Below are 26,923 nucleotides of genomic sequence, written 5' to 3' on the forward strand. Positions count from 1 at the left end.
GGTGAGTATGTCAAAAGTTTATTATACATGAAATTACAACTCATAATCTTTGCAGGTAAAATTCAGTTTCTTTTTTTGCCTTAATACAGGATATGCTATATCACTGCCAAGGTACTGCTTCAGCAGGACTACTGAAAAATTTTACATCATCAGCTACCAGTTCTTTATACAGGGTCTAGAATTCTCCCTCGAACCTCTTTTTCAGTGACTAATGTACCCATGACCTTTTCCTCCTTCCACAAACTTTTTCTTCCTCTTCCTCTTTTAATAGTAGAGCTATTGCCACCAAATTCCGTAGAGACCGACCGACCATGATCCTCATGCAACAATGAGCACATAGCGAATAATGATGCTGGACGGACCACAAACACGTTACGTGTGAATTCACAACATTCTGACAGCGTCAAGCCGGCAGACTGCCTGTTGGAACCAAAACGGGTCGTGTGAATTGGCCTTCATCCATCCATCCATCCATCCATCCATCCATCCAACCACCCATCCATCATCTATCATCATCATCATCATCATCAACATCTGGAACTCCTCTCCCACCCTAGGACACAGTGAGGAGTAGCAGTGTCCAGACAACCAAAGTTTCTATTCAATGGATCACGCTGCCATTCACTCATCATTCAAGCCCTCGAAATCCGGGCGCCATCAAATAGGCCAAAGAAATTTCACCACGTTCTGTAGCTTCACATGCGCCTTACTGATAGAACCAATCCAAAAGCTGTCTAGTTAGAAAAAGGTGCCAAATTCCTAGTCATGCACTTCTCCGTGCAAAATTCATCCTGCCAGCTCGGTCTCTTGTCAGTCCCTTAGCCTCACCAACTTCCATACCTCTTTTCCTCACACACTCATCCACCATATCCCTCCACCTTCTTCTTGGCCTACCTCGCCTCCTTCCTCTTTCAAATTTGCTCAGATATACCTTTTTCACCACTCTGTTGTTATCCATTCTCTCCACATGACCATACCATCTCAGTACACTCTCTTTGATTCTGGTGTCCACAGACATCTTTGCTGGGCATCTTTTGTGAATCATATTATTCTGTATCCTAACCACTCTGTGTACTCCACATACATCCTTCAGCAGTCCCATCTCCATTGCTCTCACTGTTGATTTTCATTTTCATGCCACACCATGGCCTGTTTGTATGTTAAAATTGGCATTAACACTCCTTCATGTAAGCCCTGTGCAGCTGCAACACTCAAGCATCTGTTTCTTATCAAGGCCTTCATAGCACTAGCTACCGTCCTTCCTTGTGTCACTCTACTTTCCGCCTTTGCACATTTTCCTCTCTTCTATCTCTGTACTCAGGTGTTTGAACTCACTCCTGAACTCCAGTCTGTCTCCATTCACTATAACAGCACACTGGGAGTCACCTTCTCTCAGTAACCATCAGTTTATTCTTTTCTACATTTCCTCTGAAGGAACAACGCTCACAGACATCTACAAAACTCTGCACTAGTCTGCCAAGCTCTTGTCTGGATTTGCAGTTGGCACTGCATCATCAGCATAAAACAAATTTGAGATATTTCATCCCTCTCCATTCATTAGCAATGCCATCCCTCTCTCTATTTTCGTGTTTTTACTTCTTTCTCACCCCATCCATATATATATTGAACAACCATGGGGACATCACACAACCTTGTCACACACCCACATTGATTGTGAACCATTCACATAGCTGCCCATTTATTCATACACATGTCTCAATACCATCATAAAAACTCATGATGGCACCTATCAGCTTACCATTTGCACCGTACATGCGCAAAACCTTCCACAGTCGATCTCTGTCTACTTTGTCTTATGCTTTTTCCAGATGCATGAATGCCATAAACACCTTATGGTACTTCTCACAAGCCTTCTCTGCTATCTGTCTCACTGCAAATATTTGATCACTCACCATTATTATTTTAGTATTGTTATTATTGTTTTTTATATTTTATATTATCTCCAGACAATTTATTTAGTTTAGACCTTTTTATTGGAGTTAATGAGGGCTGTATCAGTGTCTTCTAGTTTTTAAATATCTCCATTGCTGATTAAAATCACCCAGTGGTTGCAAGAGTAGAATAATGTACAAAATGCATGCCATCAGAGAGTTTTGAATGAGTGAGGCCCTGAGGATGAGGAGAGTCAGGTATTTGTGTGTGTATTTGTGTACTGGGATTAATGACATGACTTTTGTAGATGACCGAATATCATGACTTTATTTGCTGTAAACCTCCTTAGTTTAGTGACAGATTTAATTCTGTTGTTGCCATTTCCAGACAGTTTTGTTCAACCCAGGAGAGATTCGTTGAACAGGTGTTATATAATTATTAACTTTTTTAAACCTTCCTCTTCCAGAAGTCTGACATGAGTTAAACAATGTTTTCAGGTGGTAGAAGGTACTGTATTTATCTATATACCTAGGCTGCTTTTCCCCTAGAAAAGGGGGGGTAGCCGAGACAGGATGACACACTCCCAATTTACTCATCTATGCGCGTGTGCGCACACACACACACACACACACACACACACACACACACACACACACACACACACACACACACACACACACACACACACACACACACACACACACAGTCTAAAAACTTAGTTGACATTGAGAAACAGAGACGGGACCCCACGAGTGTAGCTCATTTCCTGTATATCACAATTAGGTAAATACGCACGCACGCACACACACACACAAACTTTCATTTATTCATTCATTCATTAACTCATATCTTAGTTTCAAGGAGAGAAGGGACAGATCCTTACCACACCACACCACACAAGGGTCAACTGCACAGTGCAAACAGTGACATCCGTAGCAGGGTCGGACAGCAGAGCTGGTAGAAGCAATGAACTGTAATGATACAGTATATTATTGCACTGAAAGAGCTAAGCATGTTTTGTACACCCCAGACATGCTTTTATTACTATTACCATGCTTTTCTTGTTCCATGAAGGAAATGTGTGATGAGTTGAAGAGTCGACCGATCTCGTCCCGACCCATGCCCGAAGCCACTTGCCGCTTTAAGGACTGCCTTACTACTCAGGGCCACCTGTATGCTAAGGAAGAAATTTTTAAAAGGTACATTTCAGTTGTGTGGTTGATGGGGGCCCTCACCATCCATTCACTCGATGTAGTGCTGCTCTCGGCCACCTGTCCTTTCCTCTCTTCCTTCCTTCTCTCCATCCATCCTTTTCTGTCTTTCTCTCCTTCATCCTTTCCTCATCCTTCTGTCTACGGGTAACTCTACACCGAGTGACAAGCCAAGTGGTTTCCTGTACACCAGGAAACCATTTGTTACACTGGATGGTGACCGTATAACCAGATTATGGCGCCTGGTGGTTTGATGGGTAGTTAAGGTGCTCCAGTCGGATTGAGCTGGTGCAGGTTTACATCCAAGGGGTGGTTGGGGTTTATTGCTCACGTTATGCCACTTGGATGGATGAGGCTGGTCACTGTCATCTGAAATGTCAGGACCATCATACCTAGCCCTGGGCTTCTGCACTCCTCATGGAGCAGCACAGGATTGGGTGATGTATGTATGTACATTTCATGTGTAGAGAGAATGGAGCATGAGAGATTGGCTAGAAGAGTATATTATCTGTGAGTGAGGTGGAGTGGGAAAGGGGGAGTTGATTATATATCTGTGTATAGGTATTTGTTTGTTAATCTCTTATTTACTCTATAAGTTTCATTCTTCATAATAGCTTTTGTCAAAGTTGAGCATTTTGATGAACCCACTCCTGTTTCAGTGACCCTGACTTCCGAGGGTATGTGGCAGTGTTGTGTGAGGAGTCCTGCACTGTCTGTTATCATCCCGGTTGTTGGAAAGCTTACAAAGAGCTGGAAGAGGACTTGGGTGGCCGCAGACCTGACAAGGTACGTATAAGCAGTATAGAATGGTTATGGCTGTGTATGTGGGTGCTTGCATCCAGGTGAGAGTGAAGGAAGATTTGAGTGATGAGTTTTCCATGAATGTTGGTGTGCATCAGGGGTCAGTCTTAAGCCCCTTACTGTTTATCATGGTGCTTGAAGCTCTCTCACTTGACTTCAGAAGTGGACTTCCACTGGAGATGAATATTGATGATTTAGTATTGAATGCAGAGAATGAAAAGGAGGTGGAGGAAAGATTTAGGAAGTGGAGAGATAGTATTGGGCACAAGTTTTTGAAAGTAAATGCAGATAAAACAAAAGATATGGTAACTAGGGGTGGTATGGTACTTATAGAAGAGAGGAAGAGTGACCAAGTGCAGTTTGCCACAAGGGCATGGGGAGTAATTCCATCTTGTGCAGTGTTTGTGATAAGTGGGTGCATAAAAAAATGTAGTGGTGTTAGAGATAGACTACTAGACAATGCTGATTTCGTGTGAGCGATGTGTTGAGGAGAGCATGTGAAGATTGTCAGGCATGAAATGATTGATCTTGGTGATGAGTCTCGAGTGTGTGGAAGAGTTTTGTTACTTGAGAAACATGTTATGTGCAGGAAGTGGGGCTGGAGCTATCATTGTTGCTAGAGTAAAGAGTGGTTGGAAGAAGTTCAGGAAACAGTTGCCTCTCCTGACAGTGAGAGGGTTCTCCCTCTGTGCTAAGGGATCTTTGTATGCAGCTTGTGTTAGGAGTGTAATACTGTATTGTAGTGAGACCTGGGCAGTAAACGAAGGGGATATTCGTAGGCTGAAACGTACAGAACTGGCAATGATTAGGTGGATGTACAATGTGTCCTTGAATTTGAAGCCTGGGGGGACTAGGCTTACAATGGAGGAGTTGAGTGGAAGGTTGGAACTGGAGTGTATTGGTGTTGTGATGAGGAGAGGTAGATTGAGATGGTTTTGGCATGTAGAGAGGATGAGAATGACAGTTGGGTGCAGAAAATGAGAAGTGTGAACATTGGGTGTAGAGTTGCGAGAGGCAGACCGAAAAAGATCTGGGAGGAGGTCATAGAGTGTGACTTCAGGGATAAGTGACTGAATAGGGACGTTGCCAGAGATCAAGCAGCATGGAGAGCCATGATTAGGTGACCAGTGCCTGTGCATGCAAGGGTGTTGAGCCATTATAAACAAAATGAAACAGATGTATTTGTGTATAGAATTAGATTAAATTTAGTTATTGTTAATGGCTGCATTATTATTTCTAACTATCTGTCTATAGCCAGATGCCTTAATCCCATCTGGTGTGGCAACAAACAGATTACCTCCATGTCATCCTGTCCCTTGCTATTTCACAGCCCTACCCCCAGCTCACACTCCCATTTATTTACCTCTCCCCTCCCCCCCTCCATCTCATCCTCTGCCTCTCCCTCCCACTCCCCCCGTCCATCTCATCCTCTGCCTCTCCCTCCCTCTCCCCCCCTCCACCTCATCGACATACACTTTCCTCATTAGTTTCTCACTCTCCATCCTCTCCACATGGCCAGACCACCTCAGTGTATTTCTCCTAATGCTTTGCCACCTCCACATCCACACCACAACGCACCTACACTTCATCATTTGCTGGTCTCTCTCTCCATGTAACTTCACATGCATCTCTCAAATAACTCATTTCCACTGCTGTCACTCCTGACTTGTGTCCTTCCAACAAGGTACAAGCTTTGCTTCCATATGTTAGAGTTGGTATCAATACAATCATGCAGCGATTTTTTTTTTTATTATTATTATTATTATTATTATTATTTTTTTTTGCTTCCATGCTCACTTTCCTATTTCTTATCACTGCATTCAAAGAACATGCAGCTTTTCTTCTCAGTTGTACCCTTTCAAGCACTTCATCCTGCAAACTTCCATCCTTACTCATCACACTACCTAAGAATTTAAATGCTCTCACATTTTCCATTTCCTTGCCATCCATCCTCACTGTGTATTCAGTAATTCTCATGAAGACCATAACTTTACTTATCCCTACATTCACTTTTAGATTCCATTTGTTACACACTCTCCCATACTTATTCACCAAGCCTTTGCAATGCCCTTTGGTCTTCACATAACAATACAGTATCATTTCCAAATACTGTCTGCTCCAACTTCCACTGCCCTACCTTGTATCTCTTTTATAACCCCATCCATGATATAACCCCATCCATATTCAGAGTTAACAGCCATGGAGACATGACACATCCCTGTTTGAATCCAACATTCAGACAGAAAAATTCACTCAGTTCACCATCCACACACACTGCAACTTAACACTGTCATACATACTCATCACGGCATTCAACAGCTTTCCATTTTCTCCATATACAGCATTCTTAATAGTTTCCACATTCCTTGTCTATCCACTCTGTCATATGCTTTCTCCAGATTCATGAAGGCCACATACAAGTTTCCCTTCTCGAGAAACTTTTCCTCTAACGACCTAAAGATGAATATCTGATCCACAGAACCTCTTCCATGCCTAACCTCTCTGTTCTTCTCCAACTAAATTCTGTGTTATATCACTATGTCAATAGGTATATCCTGCCATACATTTTTCCTGTTGCACTAAAAAGACAAATGTCCCCATGATTATCACACACACTCCCCCCCCCCCATTTCCCTTTTATAATGCTGACTTTCAATCCTCCATGACTCAACTTTCCCCCTGAGCCAGTCTACACATTTTCCATATCCATTCTGCTACTATCTCTCCCCCATGCTTCAGCATTTCACCACAAACTCCATCAGTTCCTGGGGCTTTCCCAATTTTGACTTTATTCATTGTTTCCACTACTTCCATCCTACTGATCTTTTCCTACCTTCTCACCTCCCTCCTTCTCCCAGCCATTCCCCAGCCACTTATATTTGCATTACTTTTATTCTCTATGTTCAATAGTTCCTTAACCCGCCCCATCCCGACGTTTTTGGACCTCCCCCTCCCCCCCATTTCCCTTTTATAATGCTGACTTTCAATCCTCCATGACTCAACTTTCCCCCTGAGCCAGTCTACACATTTTCCATATCCATTCTGCTACTATCTCTCCCCCATGCTTCAGCATTTCACCACAAACTCCATCAGTTCCTGGGGCTTTCCCAATTTTGACTTTATTCATTGTTTCCACTACTTCCATCCTACTGATCTTTTCCTACCTTCTCACCTCCCTCCTTCTCCCAGCCATTCCCCAGCCACTTATATTTGCATTACTTTTATTCTCTATGTTCAATAGTTCCTTAACCCGCCCCATCCCGACGTTTTTGGACCTCCCCCCCCCCCCCAAACATCTGCTTTTGGTGAGAAACATTGAAAATTCATAGAGAAATCGCTCACCTGAGGTTTAAAATACTTGTTTTAGGTACGAGTACTTCCTTACCTGACTGGGTTTTCTAACAGGCTGGCACCAAAGAAAACGAGTTCTATGGGAGGGTAACTATTTTATCCACTCATAAACAGTATTTATTTATTTACTTGGTACGAATTTATATGTAGTACAAGAGTACTTGTATATTGGTTTTCAAACAGTAATATAGGCATTATAAGCATTGTTTCACTCACTAACTCATCACCATTCATGACGTTTTCTTTCCCACATTACCTGATCATCATTTCTGACTGTTTCTTCCTCTAATGCTATTTAAACTTTGTCCTCCACATTGTCATAGATTGGGGAATCACTCTGGCCCTGAATGTCTTTATTGGCCAGGTCACTGGTAACAGGTAAATTGCCGAGACAATGGCGTGCAGGGGGGGGGGGAGGTTATGCGGTGTAAGGCATTGTTCCTGCTTGGCATCTTGTAGAGGAATAGAGGAAGGTGTCCCGTGTATACGTGCCAAAAATCACTCGCGAAATCACTCGCAAAAATTGAAAATTGTGCAAATTAGGGACCTTGCAATGTTGCCACGTTAATTCACGTCGCCAGGACGGCGCGGGTTAAAGTGTTCACTTCATCTGCTCACACTTTCTCCCTTGTCCACTGTCAATCTACCATTTTTATCTTTCACTCCCCTACTAACTTCTTATCACCCTGTCTAACTCTCATTACTTCCGTCCAGAACATTGTCTTACATTCCCTCCACATGATGCTCAGATTCCTTCAAAATTCCTCATCCACTCTCTTCTTACTCTGTTATTAATCTTTTCACCTTTCTCTTCCATTCTATGAATAACTTTCTCTTCCGTGTCTCAACATTCTCCATGCCTCTGCCTCCTATCCACTCACTAAATGGTTTCTTCTTTTGCGCCACTGTTTGCCCCACCTCTTGCTTCCATCATGCAGTTCCTTACACCCCCTTTCATCTTCTCACTCCACACACCACCTCACATGCTGCTCAGATTTTTTTTGTGAATATCTTGTGCACACCTTCCACCTCCCCCATGTGCTCCAGATCATATTTACCCAGTCGCTCCTCCACCTCTCTCTTAAATTCTGCCAGTTTTTTGTCCTGTTGCGTTATTTCAAGTCTGTGTATTCGTAGCCTTGATAGAAAGTGTTCATGTAATTATAGTGGGTTGTGTGAGGATGGAGACATTATTTTTTAACAAAGAAGCCTAATATGCCTAGGTTTTACAATACCATCCTCCATTCGCTATATCCAAGGATTTTGTGACTATGTAGTTGTAATATGTAGGTTGACAATTTTAGCTCATGAAACAAATATGAGGCAAGAATTTGTAAATACTTTAGAAAGATGTATATTATTGTTTAGTGTACCTTGTGAATGAAGTTTTTGTCATTAGTTCTTTCATTACAGGATTTCCTGGGCCGTAGATGCATGACACCTGACTGCACGGGCACTATTTTGAGTATTCGGATCTTTGATGAGTGTGGTGAGCTTAAAAATGAACTTGCCAAAGACAAGAAGGACAAAAAATCATTACAGCCTACCAAAGCCAAGAAAAAGAAGTAAGTTGACTTTGTAAAAATGTTAGTTTCTGCTTATAGAAGAATACCAGGATATGTGTAGCTCGGTGCAATCTATCTGTCGGACAGCAATGAACAATGTACAGGTATTCAAGTTATACAATTGATCCCCCCCCCCATACTTGAATTCAGGTTAGCTTTCCATACTCTCTATTTGAATTGTTTTTCACAGGGTATTGCTTAATTAGTGTGTGTGTATATATCATTCTATGTGTATGTAGAGGGAGTGAGCATATAAGTGTAAATGTGTGTGGAAGTGTATGTGTGACCTTGTGTCCACTCTGATACTCGTCAAAGACGTCTGTGATACCTTCTGTTGCCCCAATTTTGCACTTTCAAGAAGATTTTTTGTAGTAATGTAAGGAAACCACAAAATTTAACAACATTGTACTGTATATGATAATTATACACAGTTTACTGGTATCTCAGTACAGACATATGTTTAAAACATTTCCATCCATCCATCCATCATCCAATCCTACATTGCCCCATGAGGAGTGTAGGAGCCCAGGGCTAGGCAGTTGGTCCCGACATTTGAGATGAGAGTGACCAGTCTCACTCATCCCTGAGTGGCATTACATGAGCAGTCAACCCCAACCATCCCTTGGATAAACCTTCACTGGCTCAATCCGATTGGAGGGCAATAATTACCCACTAACCCACCAGGTGCCAAAATTTGGTTATATGCTTATCACCCAGCATAGTAAATGGTTTCCTGGTGTACAGGAAACCATTTGGCTTGTAACACAGTGTAGAGTCACCCACAGGCAGAAGGAAGAGGAATGATTGAAGGAAAGAAAGACAGGAGAGGGAGTGTAAAGTTACCTGTAGGCAGAAGGACAAGGAAAGAATGAAGGAAAGGAAGACAGATGAGGATGGAAGGAAACAAGGATGGAGGAGAGGAAAGGGCAGACACCCGAGAGCAGCACTACATTGAGTGAGTGGATGGTGAATGCCCCCACCTACCACGATTAAAACTTTTCTTAATTATACATTACCATCCAAAATATGGGGGCTCAGCAATTGTAACTAATTTCATCAGAACATTTTCTCTCAAGTTTTTATATAATTTATGACAGTGAACACTGTTCTTGGCAGTCACAGATCATCATTTCAGGAAGTAGTTCCACAAGGTATATTGTGTAGCAGCCCATGGTGTATCATTTAACCCCTTAAACGCGGCCGTGTACGGCCGATCCCCCCCGTGTGGTGGGGTTGTAGCAGGGTCTGAGTACCTGTGGGAAAATATTTGCCAAAAATCAGAGATTAACCCTAGAACATTAAAATTTTTATGGCATATAGTATTTACATTCAGCTTTCTCCTGAGACAGGTATTGAGCCTTCGTGGACTACCAAAGGACTTGTGGAGACTTGCAAAGTTGGGTAACAAAGTCTTCACACCTCCAGCAACCCGGTTTTCTTTCTACCACAGCCTCAATCTGTCACAGTACACTTTATACAACAACGTACTGGTAGTTTGGAATCCGTATTTGTACAATAAGCACTGAAAATAAGGCTACAATGAACAGAGCATACGGCCGACATGCAGCACGGCGGCGATCTTCCCGTCACTGAACACACATTTCCCTTTTCACAGCTAAAAACACGTATACAACATTATTTTCCTTCATAGTACTTCGCAAAGGCTCGCTTGGCACTATTACAGCCCTAAAAATCACTGTCACTGCCAGTATTGTGAAGCGGGAATGAGAAAGACCACCACGGCGCGATTTTATTCTGCCTAACGGCAGGCACTTTATTCTCGCTCCTGTCGGCCACTCGCACTTCATTTCTATCGCCCACTTTCACTCTAGCTGTCAGTTTAGTGCCTTATTCATCAGTGTCACTGTCATTTGTTATAAAAATAATATTTTCTACACGCCAAACTGTCACTGTCAGAACATAGAATAGAAACATATGCTTTCAACTTCTTACACTGGAGTGACTGTCACTCTCAATACTTATATTATTACTATGTACAATTATTTACACAGAAATCACTGTCACTGTCAGTGCTTTTACAACTACATACACTAATTTACACTCATCAGACTGTCACTGTCAGTACGTAAAAGAAAACTAAACATTAGTATCACTGTCACTCTCAGTATTATTTACAAGATTCTTACCTTTATTTTCAATATCTAGTCAGGCTGTGGTAATCAAAGAAACACGGGTAAGCGCAGAGGGGAATTTTGCACTCTTTGCACTGCAAGGAGGTGCGCCTAAATGTTCTGTCTTGCCTGGTAATGTGGGTGCACACATGACACCTCCTGAGTGCTTTTCCCCTCTTGGCAGTGCTAGGCAGTGGCTCCAGGCGGTGTCACTGAAGGTAGTCCTGGCACTGTAGGCAGTCTGGAGGTGTGTGAGTAGCACCTGGGACCTGATGGCAGTACCTGCCCAAAACGCTGAAGCAGCTGGTACACACAAGTCTTAGAAAAACGCCGAAGAGAGTAGTTTGCTGGCTTCCTGTTCTTGATCTTATACAGGATGAAGGCGTTCAGCATGCACATATCAAGCAAGTGCAAGAACACCTTCCTGTACCAGCGACGGTTCCTCCTCAGGCAGTCTATCTTTCCGATCATCATATCGGACTTGTCCACCAGCTGCATATTGACGTTGTAGTCAATCACAGCATCAGGCTTCATCACAGGATTGCCAGTCCTTTTGTCGACCTTCCCTGTGGCTTGCATTTCCCCCTTGTGAACTGTGGTGAGCACATTGACGATTCTCTTATCGTGCCACCTGATCGCCAGCATTTTGTCAGATTTTTTCAGGTGCACGTCTCCCCGCTTTGATCCTTCAGCCTCGGGGAAGGCAGGGTAGTGTTCCCTATTGCTACGGACAGTGCCACAGGATCCGACGCCGTGTTCTGAAAGGTACTTGGTGAGTTTGGGAGCTGTATAATAATTGTCCGTATACAGGACATGATTCCCGCCAAAGTACTTTTCCAAAAGCACTTTCACCACAGAACCAGAGAATCCAAAGGGGTCAGTCTTGTCCAAGTCCACATTGCTGGCGGTGTAGATAACGAAGTCTAGGATGAACCCCGTCTTGCAGTCGCACAGCACGAAAAACTTTATTCCAAAGTGTTGGCGTTTGCTAGGAATATATTGCACAAACCGAAGACGGCCCCTGAACAAAACCAAGGACTTGTCAATCACAGCTTTCTTGAAGGGCCGAAGGAACGTCATAAAATTGTCCTTGATCAGGTTCAGGATTCCCCTCACTTTCCATAGTGGGTCAGTTTGGGAAGGCTCATCGTTGTTGGCAAAGTGAAGGTAAGTCATGAGTTGCCTGAAACGATCACGACTCATGTATTTGTTGAAGATGGGTGTGGGGCAAAGATCGTCAGCACTCCAGTATTCCTCGAGCTTGTGCTTCCAGTTATGTGGCATAAGAAGCATCAAGCCGATGAATACAAATAGTTCCCTGATCGTTACAGGAACCCTTGCTGCCATCCGCGACGTGGATGGCGTTGCAGCTTCACCTTCACCTACACGAACTGCAGCAGATTGCCCTTCGTACCTGTTCGTCTCGGTACAAATCTGCTCCATGACTTCGTTATCCAGGAAGGCCAACAGGTAGTCCAGACATTCACCATCCTCTGGGACAGGGAAGTCAGCCTGTATCCCACACCCACTGGCATCAAAGGGCAGATCTTCTGGCACAAAATTTGAGCCCTCAGACAACACGAAGGCATCCAGAGTGCCCTGCCTAGGCTGGGAGGTTGTGGGGGCGGCGGGGGGTGAGGCGGGCCGTGTGGCAGAGGCTGTGCTAGGTCGTGTCGGTGTGGTGGTGGTGGTTGTGGGGAGATAAGGAGAAGGTTCAAGGTCACTCGCAGTGGCCTGAGTGGTGAGTTGCCTAGTGCAAGTAACCTTACCACTAACTCTAACACTAGGCGACACTTTTCTACTCCTACCAGCACGGACACGGGGCCTACGGAAACCTCTACGGAAACCAGACTGCTTACTTCCCTTCTGAGGTGGTGAAGGAGACCCAGAAGACTCTGGAGAAAGCACAGCTGAAGATGACGACGAGAGAATGGGGCTGGGAGTGCGTGGCGGTATGGCGGCGGCGTGACCTGGTGTAGGGGACAATGGCCGGTCTGAGGAAGACAATGGCTGGGAAGCGGGGTCACCACTTCGTCTCCTCTTGGCCCCCTTTCCATACACTAGACCCCTTTTCACTGGAGCCTTGCCTGTTGAGGTGCTGGGCACAGGAATTGTCACTTCAGGCACCTCAGACTCAGCACTCAATAGAGTGTCTGACTCGGCAAGGCTCGATAACACACCGACGTCACTACCATAATCCATTGACGCTTTCAACAATTCAGTGCCTATAGCCGAGTCACTAAGGCCCTTAGCAGTTCCTAGTAAGGGTTTGGACGGGGTGGAGGTCACAAAGCCCTTTTTCGGAGGGCTGGAAGGCACAGACTCGGAAGAGCTTGAGTGAGACACGGTGTCACCTTCAGAGATTCTGGTAAACTGACGCTAAACAGGGGCAAACCGCGGGAAAAAATGCTAGTGTGACAGCTGGGGAAACAAGCGTTTCCAATTAGCATAAAGTGCTTGCGAGAGGAAGGCGCAGATTGACACGTCTGAGCTGTCCGCGCGCTGCCATATCGCACGACGAGGGAGGGCCGGGCAGCGGTGCGTGGGTGGGTAAAAAAAATGATACTTGGCAACAACCGAGGTCAGTAGTACAAAGGTCAAGTGTGCTAAAAGTAGCTAAAGGGTGGTGGTACTGATAGACAGTACCAGCTGGAGCCTGCTTGCCCACGGTTATTCAAAATTTACTAGAATCGCAAACGCGACGATCCGCCGTTATGTCCTTTTCGCCGAGCGTTGCAAACGCGACGATCCGCGTTTAAGGAGTTAAATGTCCTGGACAGATCACATCTCACCAGTACACAGGTCTGGAACAGACTGGTGGCACTCAGTGAAATTGAGAGTTACATTTGCTTTACCATCAGAATTGAGCCCTGTGTTTTTTGGCATCGTGCCACAAAAGAGGAAGCTGTGACTGGCATAGCTTTCTTATTTCAAGAAAATTAACCCGTAAGTAATGGGCCTGTTAAAAACAGTTCACATGTACATTTTGTTCCTTAGTGTAGTTTTTCCCTCAAGTATATTGGAATGCTGCTTTGGTGCCTACATGTCCCAGGCTGCTAAACACTAAGGTGCAGTGATGGGGAAAATAGATACTGTACTGTACTGTACATGTACAAAGGAAGTGAGAAGTAGAGTAGCACATGGAAGGAAAGTGATTGTTGCTTTGACGATCTTGATACAAAAGAGGTCTTGACTGTGGGAACTGGAAGAACATTACTTGAACAAGTTTTTGTGCCTGGATTAACATATGGGTATGAGACTGGTGTGGCATTTAAAGGAGAGAGAATGAGAGAGAGAGAGCAGTGGAGCTAGGGCACTGAGGAATATGTGGGGTGCAGTGAGTGGATGGGATGAGAATATTGTGATTAATGAAAGATGTGGAGTAAGGAAATCCTTGGACAATTGAGTTGTAGAGTGAGTTCTTAGATGGCATAACCATATGGAGAGAGAGGAGAGAATGCATTTCTCTAGTGTGGTGAAATGAAGGTGGGAGTAGGTATAAGAAGGTGGATGAATATGGTAAATGAATTCGTAAAAAAACAAGGTACTGTATAGGGGTTGATGAGTTAGGGAACTGACTGGACTGTAATAGTTGGATGAATTTTATAAGGATGAATGATGAGAAGGGTTTGTCACCCCATTTTATACTTGTTAGTTGTTGGATTGACGAGGTGATGTGAAGGACATATGCGTAGATCAGGGGTCGGCAACCCTAGGCACGCGTGCCAGACTTGGCACGTGAAGTGCTATACTATGGCAATCAACGTGATCCAGTGTAACAAAGAAAATATTGAAAATGCAAAGAGAGAGAAAGAGAGAGAGAGAGGTGGGCACATCCTTTCTTACTAAATCAATTAACACTGTCGCTACAGTGTTAAAAAATCTTACCTGACACGCAAAGTGGCGAAAAAATTGGCATTAATTGTAAATTGGCACACCATGTTCAAAAGGTTGCCGACCCCTGGTGTAGATGGTTATGCCTTTTGGGTGGAACCAGGATTCTGTTGGCTTGATGGGTGAGTGAATGAGTGTATGATCAGTTTCATTGGAGATACTGTTAATTAATTTTCTGTATCTTGTTTCCAACTCAGTTTTTAGATGCCAGCTTACTTCACCTTTGGATGGGAAAAATAGGTCCAGATGACAATGATGATGAAGCTTAGAGAACTTAGATCTAACAAGCATAGGAAAGGGGACTCTTGTAGTTCTGTGTTGGGATGGGTAAAAAGTGAATTCATTGAAAGATGTTTTTGGTTGGCTTTTTTATTAAATTTGTCTGTAAATAAAGAATGTGGGGTAGCTATGTAAATGCATCGGTTGATGGAATGTTTGAGAATATAGTACCTGTACTGTAAAATGTTTCATAGGGAAAGTGACATGGAACTGAAGGATAAATACTGAAGTTAGTTTTGCCTAAGAAAATAGCTATTTGAATTGATCGAAAATTGTACCATATATATTGGAAGTCTTAAAAGCTTAGTGATTCATTTTATGGAACTGGAAATACTGTACAGTAAACTCTCAGTTATTTGGTGCTGCATTATTATTTGGTGCTGCATATCCAGCATAGCCAATGGCTGAATTAAAATGGTATCCGGCAGTAAGCATAAAATGTTTGACATTATCCGACATGAAGGACCTGTTCTTCTGACTAAAAGTACTGTAATAATGTGGACCCTCGAACCTGACCCACTCACTGTATCTTGCTGGTGCTGTCTGGTATCGAGGTTGTAGTAGGCTGTGGCATTTTATGAATGAGGTTTACCTCTGTTGGTAATCCTGACTGTGTTTGGGATTAGTAACAAGTTTCATTGAAAAAATGTAGGGCATTACACTATAAGATTTATTGGTATATGCAGGCATCATCCAAATATTTATTATAGTATACTAGAAACTCTTCCGAGCCATCAGTATTCAAAGTGGCATTGGAATTAGTATTATTGTATATTTTGAGCCGGTGAAGGTTTATATCCAAGGGGTGGTTGGGGTTGATTGCTCATGTAATACCACTCAGGGATGAGTGTGGCTGATCACTCTCATCTTAAATGTCGGGACCAACTGCCTAGCCTCGGGCTCCTACACTCCTCATGGGGCAATGTAGGATTGGATGATGGATGGATGGATGGAAAAAGCAGTCTTGGCAGCCTAAGACTAGCAAGCTTACCAAATGCTGGTAAAGAGCCAAAATTGAGAATCCAGGCATATCCAAAATATTTAGCTGGTGTAAATGGCTGGGAGAAGGTGAGAAGACAGGAAGAAATCAGTAGGATAGAAGTTGTGGAAGCAGTGAAGAAAATTAAATCGGGGAAAGCCCTAGGAATTGATGGAGTGTGTGGTGAAATGCTGAAGCATGGGGAAGAGACAGTAGTAGAATGGATGTGGAAGATGTGCAGATTGGCCTGGGAGGAAGGTAGAGTCCCGGAGGATTGGAAGTCAGGTATAATTATTCCCTTGTACAAAGGAAAAGGGGAAAAAGAAGTGTGTGGTAATCATAGGGGCATTTGTCTTCTTAGTATAATAGGAAAAGTGTATGGTAGGATACTTATTGACGGAGTTAGAGAAGGAACAGAGAAATTAGTTGGAGAAGAACAGGGAGGCTTTAGGAAGGGAAGAGGTTGTGTAGATCAGATATTCATTCTTAGATCTATAGTGGAAAAGTTTCTAGAGAAGGGAAAGAAGTTGTATGCAGCTTTCATGGATTTGGAGAAAGCATATGACAGGGTGGATAGACAAGGATTGTGGAAAGTGTTAAGAATATATGGAGTAGATGGGAAGTTGTTGAATGCTGTGAAGAGTATGTACAATGGTGCGAAGGGTGCAGTGCGTGTGGATGGTGAACTAAGTGAATTTTTCTCTTTGAAAGTTGGGTTGAAACAGGGATGTGTCATGTCTCCATGGTTGTTCAATCTGTACATGGATGGGGTAATAAAAGAGGTACAGGGTAGGGTAGTAGATGTTGGAGTGGCCCTGGTGAGAGAGGATAGTATTTGGAAACTCCCTGTACTGTTGTTTGCCGATGATAATGTGTTGTTGAGTGAAGACGAAGGGGAGCTGCAAGGCTTGGTGGATGAGTTTGGGAGAGTGTGTAAGAAATGGAATCTAAAGGTGAATGTAGGGAAGAGTAAAGTGATGGTCTTTGAGAGAGGTGAAGTCAGTGAATGTACAGCGAGGTTGGATGGTGAGGAATTGGAAAATGTGAATACTTTTAAGTACTTGGGTAGTGTGATGAGTAAGAATGGAGGTTTGGAGGGTGAAGTGCTTGAAAGGGTACAGCAGGGAAGAAAGGTTGCTGGTTCTTTGAAAGCAGTGATAAGAAACAGGGAAGTGAGCATGGAAGTGAAAAAGTTACTTCATGACAGTATTGTGATACCAACTCTAATGTATGGAAGTGAAGCTTGGACGTTGTTGGAAGGACACAAGTCAAGAGTGAGAGCAGTGGAAATGAGTTATTTAAGAGGAGTCTGTGGAGTCACATGGAGAGGCAGGCTGACAAATGAGGATATAAAGGAGCGTTGTGGTGTGGATGTGGATGTGATAGGAAGCGTTATGAGGAACACACAGAGGTGGTTTGGCCATGTGGAGAGGATGGAGGGTCAAAGACTGACGAAGAGAGTGTATGTGAGTGAGGTGGAGGGAGGAAGAGGGAGGGGGAGGCCGAGGATGAGATGGAGGGTTGGGGTGGAGAGGTATATGAGAGAGGGGAGTGTGAGTTGGGAGCAGGGCAGTAAAATGGCGGGGGACAGGGCGACTTGGAGGCGATATGTTTGTGGCCACCCCAAACGGGATTGAGGCGTCTGGCAATAGATAGATAGATAGAAATGTATAATTTGTCAGTTGTGACACACTGTGCCTTTAGTGTCTTGTGTGTATATCCTGGGACATCAATATTATTATAGTATGGATGCTTAAACACCAACAGTCGGAACCGTTGGCCACCCTCCCTCACCAGCCCTCCGTGACACACACACACACACACACACACACACACACACACACACACACACACACACACACACACACACACACACACACACACACACACACACACACACACACACACACACACACACACACACACACACACACACACGCACACACACACACACACACACACACACACACACACACACACACACACACACACACACACACACACACACACACACACACACACACACACACACACACACACACACACACACACACACACACACACACACACACACACACACACACACACACACACACACACACACACACACACACACACACACACACACACACACACACACACACACACACACACACACACACACACACACACACACACACACACAGAGAGAGAGAGAGGAGAGAAGAGGGTATAAAAAACATGAAAAATAATTTGAAGGTGATATATACTAATGTTGATGGTTTAATATCGGCAAGGCTCGAAATTAACGATTTCTTGAGAGAACATGAACCTGATGTCATGTGCTTTGTAGAGACCAAATTAAGAGAAGATATTGATGTTCATTTGGGAGATGGTAAATACTAACTGTGGAGAAGAGACAGAAAAGAAAAAACGGGAGGAGGAGTGATGATAGCAGTGAAGAACAACATAAATGTAGATACCGTGGAAATGGGAGACGGCAGGGCTGAAGTGATATAAATGAAATTAGAAACTGGAGAGAATGTTAAGAGAGATATGGCGGTAGTGTATGTTCCCCCGAAGACGAGAGCATGAAAGAATGACGAATACCAGGAGATGTTGTCAGATATGGCTAGCTATTTACAAAAAATAATTGAGAAAAATAATAATATAATTTTTGTGGGTGACTTTAACTGCAAAGAGGTGAAATGGGAGGAATGGTAGTTGGGAGGCGGCGAGGATTCGTGGGGCACTATGTTATTAAATATAATAATGAATAATGTGATGACGCAATGGGTCAAAGAAGAGACACGGTTTCGAGGCGAGGACACACCAGCAAGGTTAGATTTACTGTTTACCAAAGAACCCGATGTAATAGAATCATTGAAATTTTTCTGTCCTTTAGGAAAAAGTGATCATGTGGTCATTGAGTTCCAGATGATAATAGGGAACGTTGAGCCAAGAGACGAGCTTCATTGACAGGGAAGATACAACTTTGGGAAAGCAAATTTTACAGGATTGAGTAACTTTTTTGAAAATGCGGATTGGAGAAAATTCAGAGAAACAAGAGAGAGACAGAGGAAGTGGGATATCTTTCTAGACCTCTATAATTTGGGAGTGGAAAAATTTGTACCAAGAGGGAAAGAAAACAGGAAAAAGGAGTGGTTTAATAGAAGGTGTATGATAGCAAAAAAAGAGAGAGATAAGGCGTGGAACAATTGGAGAGAGGAAACAACAGAACAAAGGAAGAATATAAAAGAATTAGAAATGAATATACAAGAATACATAGAGAAGAAGAAAGGAATTTTGAAAAAGGTATAATAGACAAATGCAAGGATGAACCCAAACTGTTTTATAGATTTGTTAATGTCAAACTGAAACAAAAGGAAGGAATCACCAAACTGAAGGTAAAAGGAGAGGTCTATAAAGATGCAGCAATGCAAGCTGAAATAATGAACAAATGTTTCCAATCGGTTTTCACTAATGAAAAAGAGTTCGTGGAAGGGGAGGGAGTGATTAGAAATGTACTGGTGATAAAAGATATAAAAGTGGAGGTACAAGAAGTGTATAAATTACTGGAAATTCAAATGTAAGGAAAGCCCCAGGACCTGATGGAATTTCTAATTGGGTACTGAAGGAATGCAGAGAACAACTGGCGGATAAAATTCACAGTTTAATCGTGTGTTCTCTGGAAGAGGGGAAAGTGCCACAAGAATGGAAGAGGGCAAATGTGGTACCAATTTATAAGGGAGGAAACAGGGAAGAACCCCTGAATTATAGACCAGTGTCTCTAACCAGCATGGTCGCAAAATTGTGCGAGAGAATCTTGAAAGACAGATGGATAAAATATCTAGAAGAGGTGAATATTTTGGCTGAATGTCAGTTTGGATTCAGAAGTGGAAGGTCATGTGTTTCTAACTTGTTGAGCTTTTACTCTAGAGTGATTGATGTGGTACAGGAGAGAGATGGTTGGGTGGATTGTGTGTACTTAGAGAAGGCCTTTGACAAGGTACCTCATAAGAGACTAATGTGGAAACTTGAATATATAGGAGGACTGAGGGGGAAACTTCTGGAATGGATGAGAGACTTTTTGAGAGACAGAAAAATGAGGACAGTAATAAAGAATAGGATATCTGGATGGAGGGAAGTAACAAGTGGAGTCCCTAAAGGTTCGGTGTTGGTGCCAGTAATGTTCCTGATTTATGTAAATGATATGGTAGATGGAGTGAACAGTTATGCAAGTCTGTTTGCTGATGATGTAAAGATCTTGAGGAAGGTAGAGGTTGAGGAGGATTGTAAAATGCTGCAGGAGGATTTGGATAGGATACACAATTGGAGCTGGACGTGGGAAATGAAATTTAATGTAAAGAAATGTAAAATATTGAAATCGGTAAAAGTACCAGGAGGCCATCACTGAATTATTTGTTGGGTAATGAATTAATCACAAAAAGGAGAGAAGAGAAAGATTTGGGAGTGCTGGTCCAAGATAGTTTGTCACCAGAAAAGCATATTAACAAGATAGTTGGAGAGACTTATAAACTCTTGACTAACATAAGAGTAGCATTTCATTATATGGATGAGGAGATGATGAAAAAATTGATAGTGGCCATGATCCACCCCAGGTAAGAATATGCAGCAGTAGTGTGGTCCCCACACAAAAAGAAAGATATTAACAAGATTGAGAGAATACAAAGAACAGCAACCAAGATGGTCCCCAGTCTGACAGACCTGTCATACAGAGAGAGGCTGGAAAAGCTGGATTTGCCTTCCTTAGAGGAAAGGAGAAAGAGGGGAGACATGATTGCAGTGTTCAGGACCATGGTGGGGGTAGATAAAATTGACAAAGAAGATCTCTTTGTATGGGATAAGAGAGCAACAAGAGGACACGGAATGAAATTGAAAAAGTCAAGCTGCTTGAAGGATATCAAGAAATATAGCTTTCCTTACAGAAGTATAGACTTATGGAATAGCCTGGACAAAGAGATCATCCAGTCTTGAAACTTAAACTAGTTTAAAGCTAAATATGACATTGAGAAACAGCGACGGAAACCCACGAGCATAGCACATTCTGTGTATATCACAATTAGGTATATTAGGTAAATACATAAGTATTTGGAGCGACCTAGACGAAGAGGTGGTGCATGAGAAAAACATTCATGTGTGTAAATGTAGACTTGATAAATGTGGATTTGGAGACAGGACAACACGAGCATTGCTTAATTCCTGTATACTGTACTACAAATAGGTAAATACAAATAGGTACACACACACACACACAGCGTCCTCGGACACAAGAAAACCCCGAAATATATTCATAAACCATCATTGTCAAAGACCCGTGTCACTTATTAATTTGTGATAATGGTAATACCAGTTACCATGATGCTGTAAATCATACCATGTCTGAGGGTAATGATGAATATGCTGCACTTTTTATTGTAACACCATCTACTCACTCAATGTGATGCTGCTCTCGTGTGTCTGCCGTCCTCTCCTCCATCCTTCTTTCCATCCATCTTCATTTATCTTTCATTCCTTCATTCTTTCCTCGTCCTTCTGCCTACAGGTGACTTTACACTCCCACTTCTGTCTTTCATTCCTTCATTCTTTCCTCTTCCTTCTGCCTATGGGTGACTCTATACTGAGTGACATGCCAAATGGTTTCCTGTACACCAGGAAACCATTTACTACACTGGGTGGTAACCATATAACCAAATTTTGGCACCTGGTGGTTTAGTGGGTAATTATTGAGCTTCAATCAGACTGAGCCGGTGAAGGTTTATATCCAAGGGGTGGTTGGGGTTTATTGCTCAAGTAATGCCACTCAGGGATGAGTGAGGCTGGTCACTCTCATCTTAAATGTCAGGACCAGCTGCCTAGCCCCGAGCTCGTACGCTCCACATGAGGCAACGTAGGATTGGATGATGGATGGATGGATGTAATAAATCAAGAATAACAATCTCTCCTATTGTGCAATGTTAGAGGCTGTTTATTTTATAGGTGTAATGACATCATGTTCACAGTCATTACCCAGACATCTCTGACAATCATAATGTGTCAAGATAAGATCCACAGTCTTAACACATATCCGAAAGAATGCTTTAACTATGATGGTACATTTATCCTGCCCTTCATTCATTTTACTACAGCCACTTACCACAAGTTGGCTCTTACTAACCCAATACCCATATTTTATCCTCAGGCAATTTACTCACTGATTGCCATATCCAAAGACATTTCACAGTTCGTAGCTACAATTATTTCATATTAACAAAACCAGTCTGAAAGGCAAGGATGTGATTCCATCATAAGTGAGGCATTTGTTGTGTCCTCATTTGGACAAGGATGGCAGCTGTTCTGTTGGAGTAATTTAGGATGCCAACAGAGACACATATTAAGTAAGTGCACATTACCACTCCTTCATAAAAGAGAAGGGATATATGGGTCTTGGGACATTTGAATAGTCGGGCATTTTGGCAGTATCCGGCGGGCCTTTGGCTCTGTTACACCAAATAATCGGGAGCTTACTGTAGTTGGGTGTTTAGTTACCATACCATACCTTGTGAATTTTGTTCAGATTGCAACAGCCTTCCAAAATATTTACTGAAGATGGTAGGTGGGGACGCTCACCATCCACTCACTCGATGTAGTACTGCTGTGGGTGTCTGCCCTTTCCTCCTTTCCTTCCTCTTCTTTCCTCCATTCTTTCCTCATCTTTATGTCAATGGGTGACTGTACATTCCCTCTTCTGTCTTTCTTTCACTCTTTCCTCTTCCTTCTGCCTGTGGGTGAATCAACACTGAGTGACAAGCCAAATGGTTTCCTGTACACCAGGAAATCATTTACTATGCTGGGTGGTAACCATGTAACCAAATTATGGCGCCTGGCTGTGTAGGTTTATATCCAAGTTGTGGTGGGGTTTATTGCTCAGGTAATGCCACTCAGGGATGAGTGAGGCAGATCACTCTCATCTTAAATGCCAGGACCAACTTGCCTAGCCCCCGGGCTCCTGTGCTCTTAATGGGGCAGCATATGACTGGATGATGGATGAATGGATGGATGAAAAAGTTGAATGGAATGTATCCCTTACTGACTGACTGTTTGCCTTGCTGGTTGCTTGTAAATCAGAAGTACCTGTTTAAAGTCTGATAGCAGTAATTGTTATACGTTTCGTGTTACATTCCCGCTCATTATCTCCAACCAGAGACAAGAAGAAGGAAAAGAGTTCTGTTCCGAAGGGCAGTGAGAAAAAGAAGAGCCGCACTGAAAGCATTCATGAAGAGCCATCCATACATGATGAGGTCAGTGTACACTTTTGTAGAATAGACTGGTTGTATTGCTGTCAAGTACTGCATTCTCAAAGGCCCTAGAAACTAGCCAACCCCTGCGGACCTGGAGACAACACTTGGTGTCTGTCTGGATAGAGACTTGCTCTGACTACTCTTTGCAAACCACACATGAATATTGTACATATTTTGAACCTACCCAGGCCTTATGACTAGTTAGTATTTCTGAGTAAGATTTGTAGGTAGCATAGAAGATTGTTATTACAGTAAACCTTTGCTGTAATGAATCCAGTTGCAATGGATTTTGGATCTAACAAACAAATTTGGGAGGTCCTCCTGCCCTGCCCCGAGATAATGGACTTCCCGGTAGCTTGAACTGTTTTCATATTGTCTGTTTACAGGTTCTGTACTGTGTCGTATGTACAGCATGCGCATATATATATATTTTAATGCAAGGAAGAAGGAACCATAGACCAGGAGCCTTCAAGAATACAAAAACAAGATAGCAGAGAGCCAAATTCAAGATTCGTTCATTTTGAGATGCCGGGACACATTACGTTTGAATGACTGGAGATCATAGGCAGTAGGAAATACAGAGAGAGGGAGACAGTTCCAGAGTTGACCTGTTGCATACATGGAGGACTGGGAGTAATGGTTAACTCTTGTGTCAGACGGTTGGACAGAAAAGTGATGATGGTTTGTTGTTAGATAGGTGCTGTATGCCTACTGTAGTGGTGGAGAGTTGCAAACAGACAGTTCAGAGGAGCAGTGACCATTGATGTAACAATAGAAAAGAGATAAAAATCCAACAGTGTGGTAAAGAGCCAGAGGTTAATGGGAGCCAGTAAGAAGAGGAGAGTTAATGAAATGAAAAGCCTTTGACTCCACCTTGTTGAGAAGAGCTGTATGTGGGAAGCCTTCCCACATATGAGAGTTGTGCTCTATACAGGGATGAATAAAACCTGTGTATAAAGTCAACAACTTTGCAGGGGTAAAGAATGCATGGAGTTGGCTTAGCACATGTAATCTCTTTGAGGCAGATTTTACAGGAGAGCTAATATGATTTTTTCCAAAATAAATCCTGAGAGATTGAAACCCCAGGTATGTTTAATAGATGATGCAGGATTGAGTTAGATATTGTTAAAAATTAGAGGATACTCCCGCGGAAGATTTTGTTGGGTTGAAAGATGTAAGAACCGAGTTTTTGATATCAGTAAAAACAGCAAGATTACTTTTACCCCAATCAGAGATGAAGTCAGACCTTAGATGTGCCATAGCCTCATCCCTTGTTTGTTGAAGCAGGTGCCAAGATGGACACTGTGAGAAGCGAATGGAAAGGTGAAGGGTGGAGTCATCAGCGAATGAGTGGTTGGGGTTAGATGACACAAGGAATTAGAGAGGGGGACAGAAGTAAAATGGATTTCTCCCCCCCCAAAAAAAAAAAAAAAAAAAAAAAAAAAAAAAAGTACAGCTTAGAAGGTCAGTGATAATTAGAAGGAATAGAGTTGGTGATAGGACAGAACCCTGGTGTCATAAGTGTGGGACCAGCGTAAGACAGTGACATAAAATGGTTTAAAGCAATGAATAAGTGGGAACGGTTTCATGTTAATAGATAAAGAATTGTTAATTCTCTCACATCTCATCCCCCTCTCTACCATGCTTCTGCTTTCCCAGCTCCTGTACATTTTTCCTCCTCTTTTTTTCCTGCTGGCTTGCTTTTCCTCCTTGTTATGTCTGTCCCCCTCTCTTACTCCGTGTGTCACATACAAAGGTGATAAAAGAAAGCAGTAAAAGAGGGAATTATATGAATTTCAGGTGTTGTTGATCAACTCTAGTCTGTCTGGTTGAGCATACCCATCATTTGTCCTCATTTTTCATTGTATGATAACGATACATATGAAAAAATCGACAGCATAGCAATTTACTGTGTTGTGCATCAGGTCAGTTACAGGAAAACCTTGATTAGCCAACTTTCTGATTAACTACCAATCCCGGACCCCCAAAACAAAGAAATAAGTAAAGAAATGGACAGTAAAGTAAAAATTCTATCTATCTATCTATTGCCAGACGCCTCAATCCCGTTTGGGGTGGCCACAAACAAATCGCCTCCAAGTCGCCCTGTCCCCCACCATTTCACTACCCTGCTCCCAACTCACACCCCCCTCTCTCATATACCTCTCCACCCCATCCCTCCATCTCATCCTCGGTCTCCCCCTCCCTCTTCCACCCTCCACCTCACTCACATACACTCTCTTCGTCAGTCTTTCACCCTCCATCCTCTCCACATGGCCAAACCACCTCAGTGTGTTCCTCACAACGCTTCCTATCACATCCACATCAACACCACAACGCTCCTTTATATCCTCATTCGTCAGCCTGTCTCTCCACGTGACTCCACAAGCTCCTCTTAAATAACTCATTTCCACTGCTCTCACTCTTGACTTGTGTCCTTCCAACAACGTCCAAGCTTCACTTCCGTACGTTAGAGTTGGTATCACAATACTGTCATGTAGTAACTTTTTCACTTCCATGCTCACTTCCCTGTTTCTTATCACTGCTTTCAAGGAACCTGCAACCTTTCTTCCCTGCTGTACCCTTTCAAGCACTTCACCCTCCAAACCTCCATCCTTACTCATCACACTACCCAAATACTTAAACGTACTCACATTTTCCAATTCCTCACCATCCAACCTCGCTATGCATTCACTGACTTCACCTCTCTCAAAGACCATCACTTTACTCTTCCCTACATTCACCTTTAGGTTCCGTTTCTTACACACTCTCTCAAACTCATCCACCAAGCCTTGCAGCTCCCCTTCATCTTCACTCAACAACACAGTATCATCTGCAAACAACAGTACAGGGAGTTTCCAAACACTATCCTCTCTCACCAGAGGCCACTCCAACATCCACTACCCTACCTTGTACCTCTTTTATTACCCCATCCATGTACAGATTGAACAACCATGGAGACATGACACATCCCTGTTTCAAACCAACTTTCAAAGAGAAAAATTCACTTAGTTCACCATCCACACGCACTGCAGCCTTAGCACCATCATACATACTCTTCACAGCATTCAACAACTTCCCATCTACTCCATATATTCTTAACACTTTCCACAATCCTTGTCTATCCACCCTGTCATATGCTTTCTCCAAATCCATGAAAGCCGCATACAACTTCTTTCCCTTCTCTAGAAACTTTTCCACTAAAGATCTAAGAATGAATATCTGATCTACACAACCTCTTCCCTTCCTAAAGCCTCCCTGTTCTTCTCCAACTAATTTCTCTGTTCTTTCTCTAACTCTGTCTATAAGTATCCTACCATACACTTTTCCTATTATACTAAGAAGACAAATGCCCCTATGATTACCACACACTTCTTTTTCCCCTTTTCCTTTGTACAAGGGAATAATTATACCTGACTTCCAATCCTCCCGGGACTCTACCTTCCTCCCAGGCCAATCTGCACATCTTCCACATCCATTCTACTACTATCTCTCCCCCATGCTTCAGCATCTCACCACACACTCCATCAATTCCTGGGGC

General features: G+C 42.9%; 1 protein-coding gene across 1 annotated transcript in view; it reads left to right on the forward strand.

The window, feature by feature from the left end:
- The window catches only part of LOC145407821 (uncharacterized), a 262,418-nt gene that overhangs the window by 129,691 nt on the left and 105,804 nt on the right, over positions 1 to 26,923 (forward strand). The window contains exons 15-18 of the mRNA XM_080278678.1: positions 2,968 to 3,092; positions 3,764 to 3,890; positions 8,670 to 8,821; positions 23,289 to 23,385. Coding sequence (XP_080134804.1) covers positions 2,968 to 3,092; positions 3,764 to 3,890; positions 8,670 to 8,821; positions 23,289 to 23,385 — 501 coding nt within the window. The remainder of the gene's footprint in view (positions 1 to 2,967; positions 3,093 to 3,763; positions 3,891 to 8,669; positions 8,822 to 23,288; positions 23,386 to 26,923) is intronic.

The sequence above is a fragment of the Coenobita brevimanus genome, chromosome 74 (assembly GCF_032717465.1).
Source record: "Coenobita brevimanus isolate Jiangsu-jjx chromosome 74, ASM3271746v2, whole genome shotgun sequence".
NCBI lineage: Eukaryota > Metazoa > Arthropoda > Malacostraca > Decapoda > Coenobitidae > Coenobita > Coenobita brevimanus.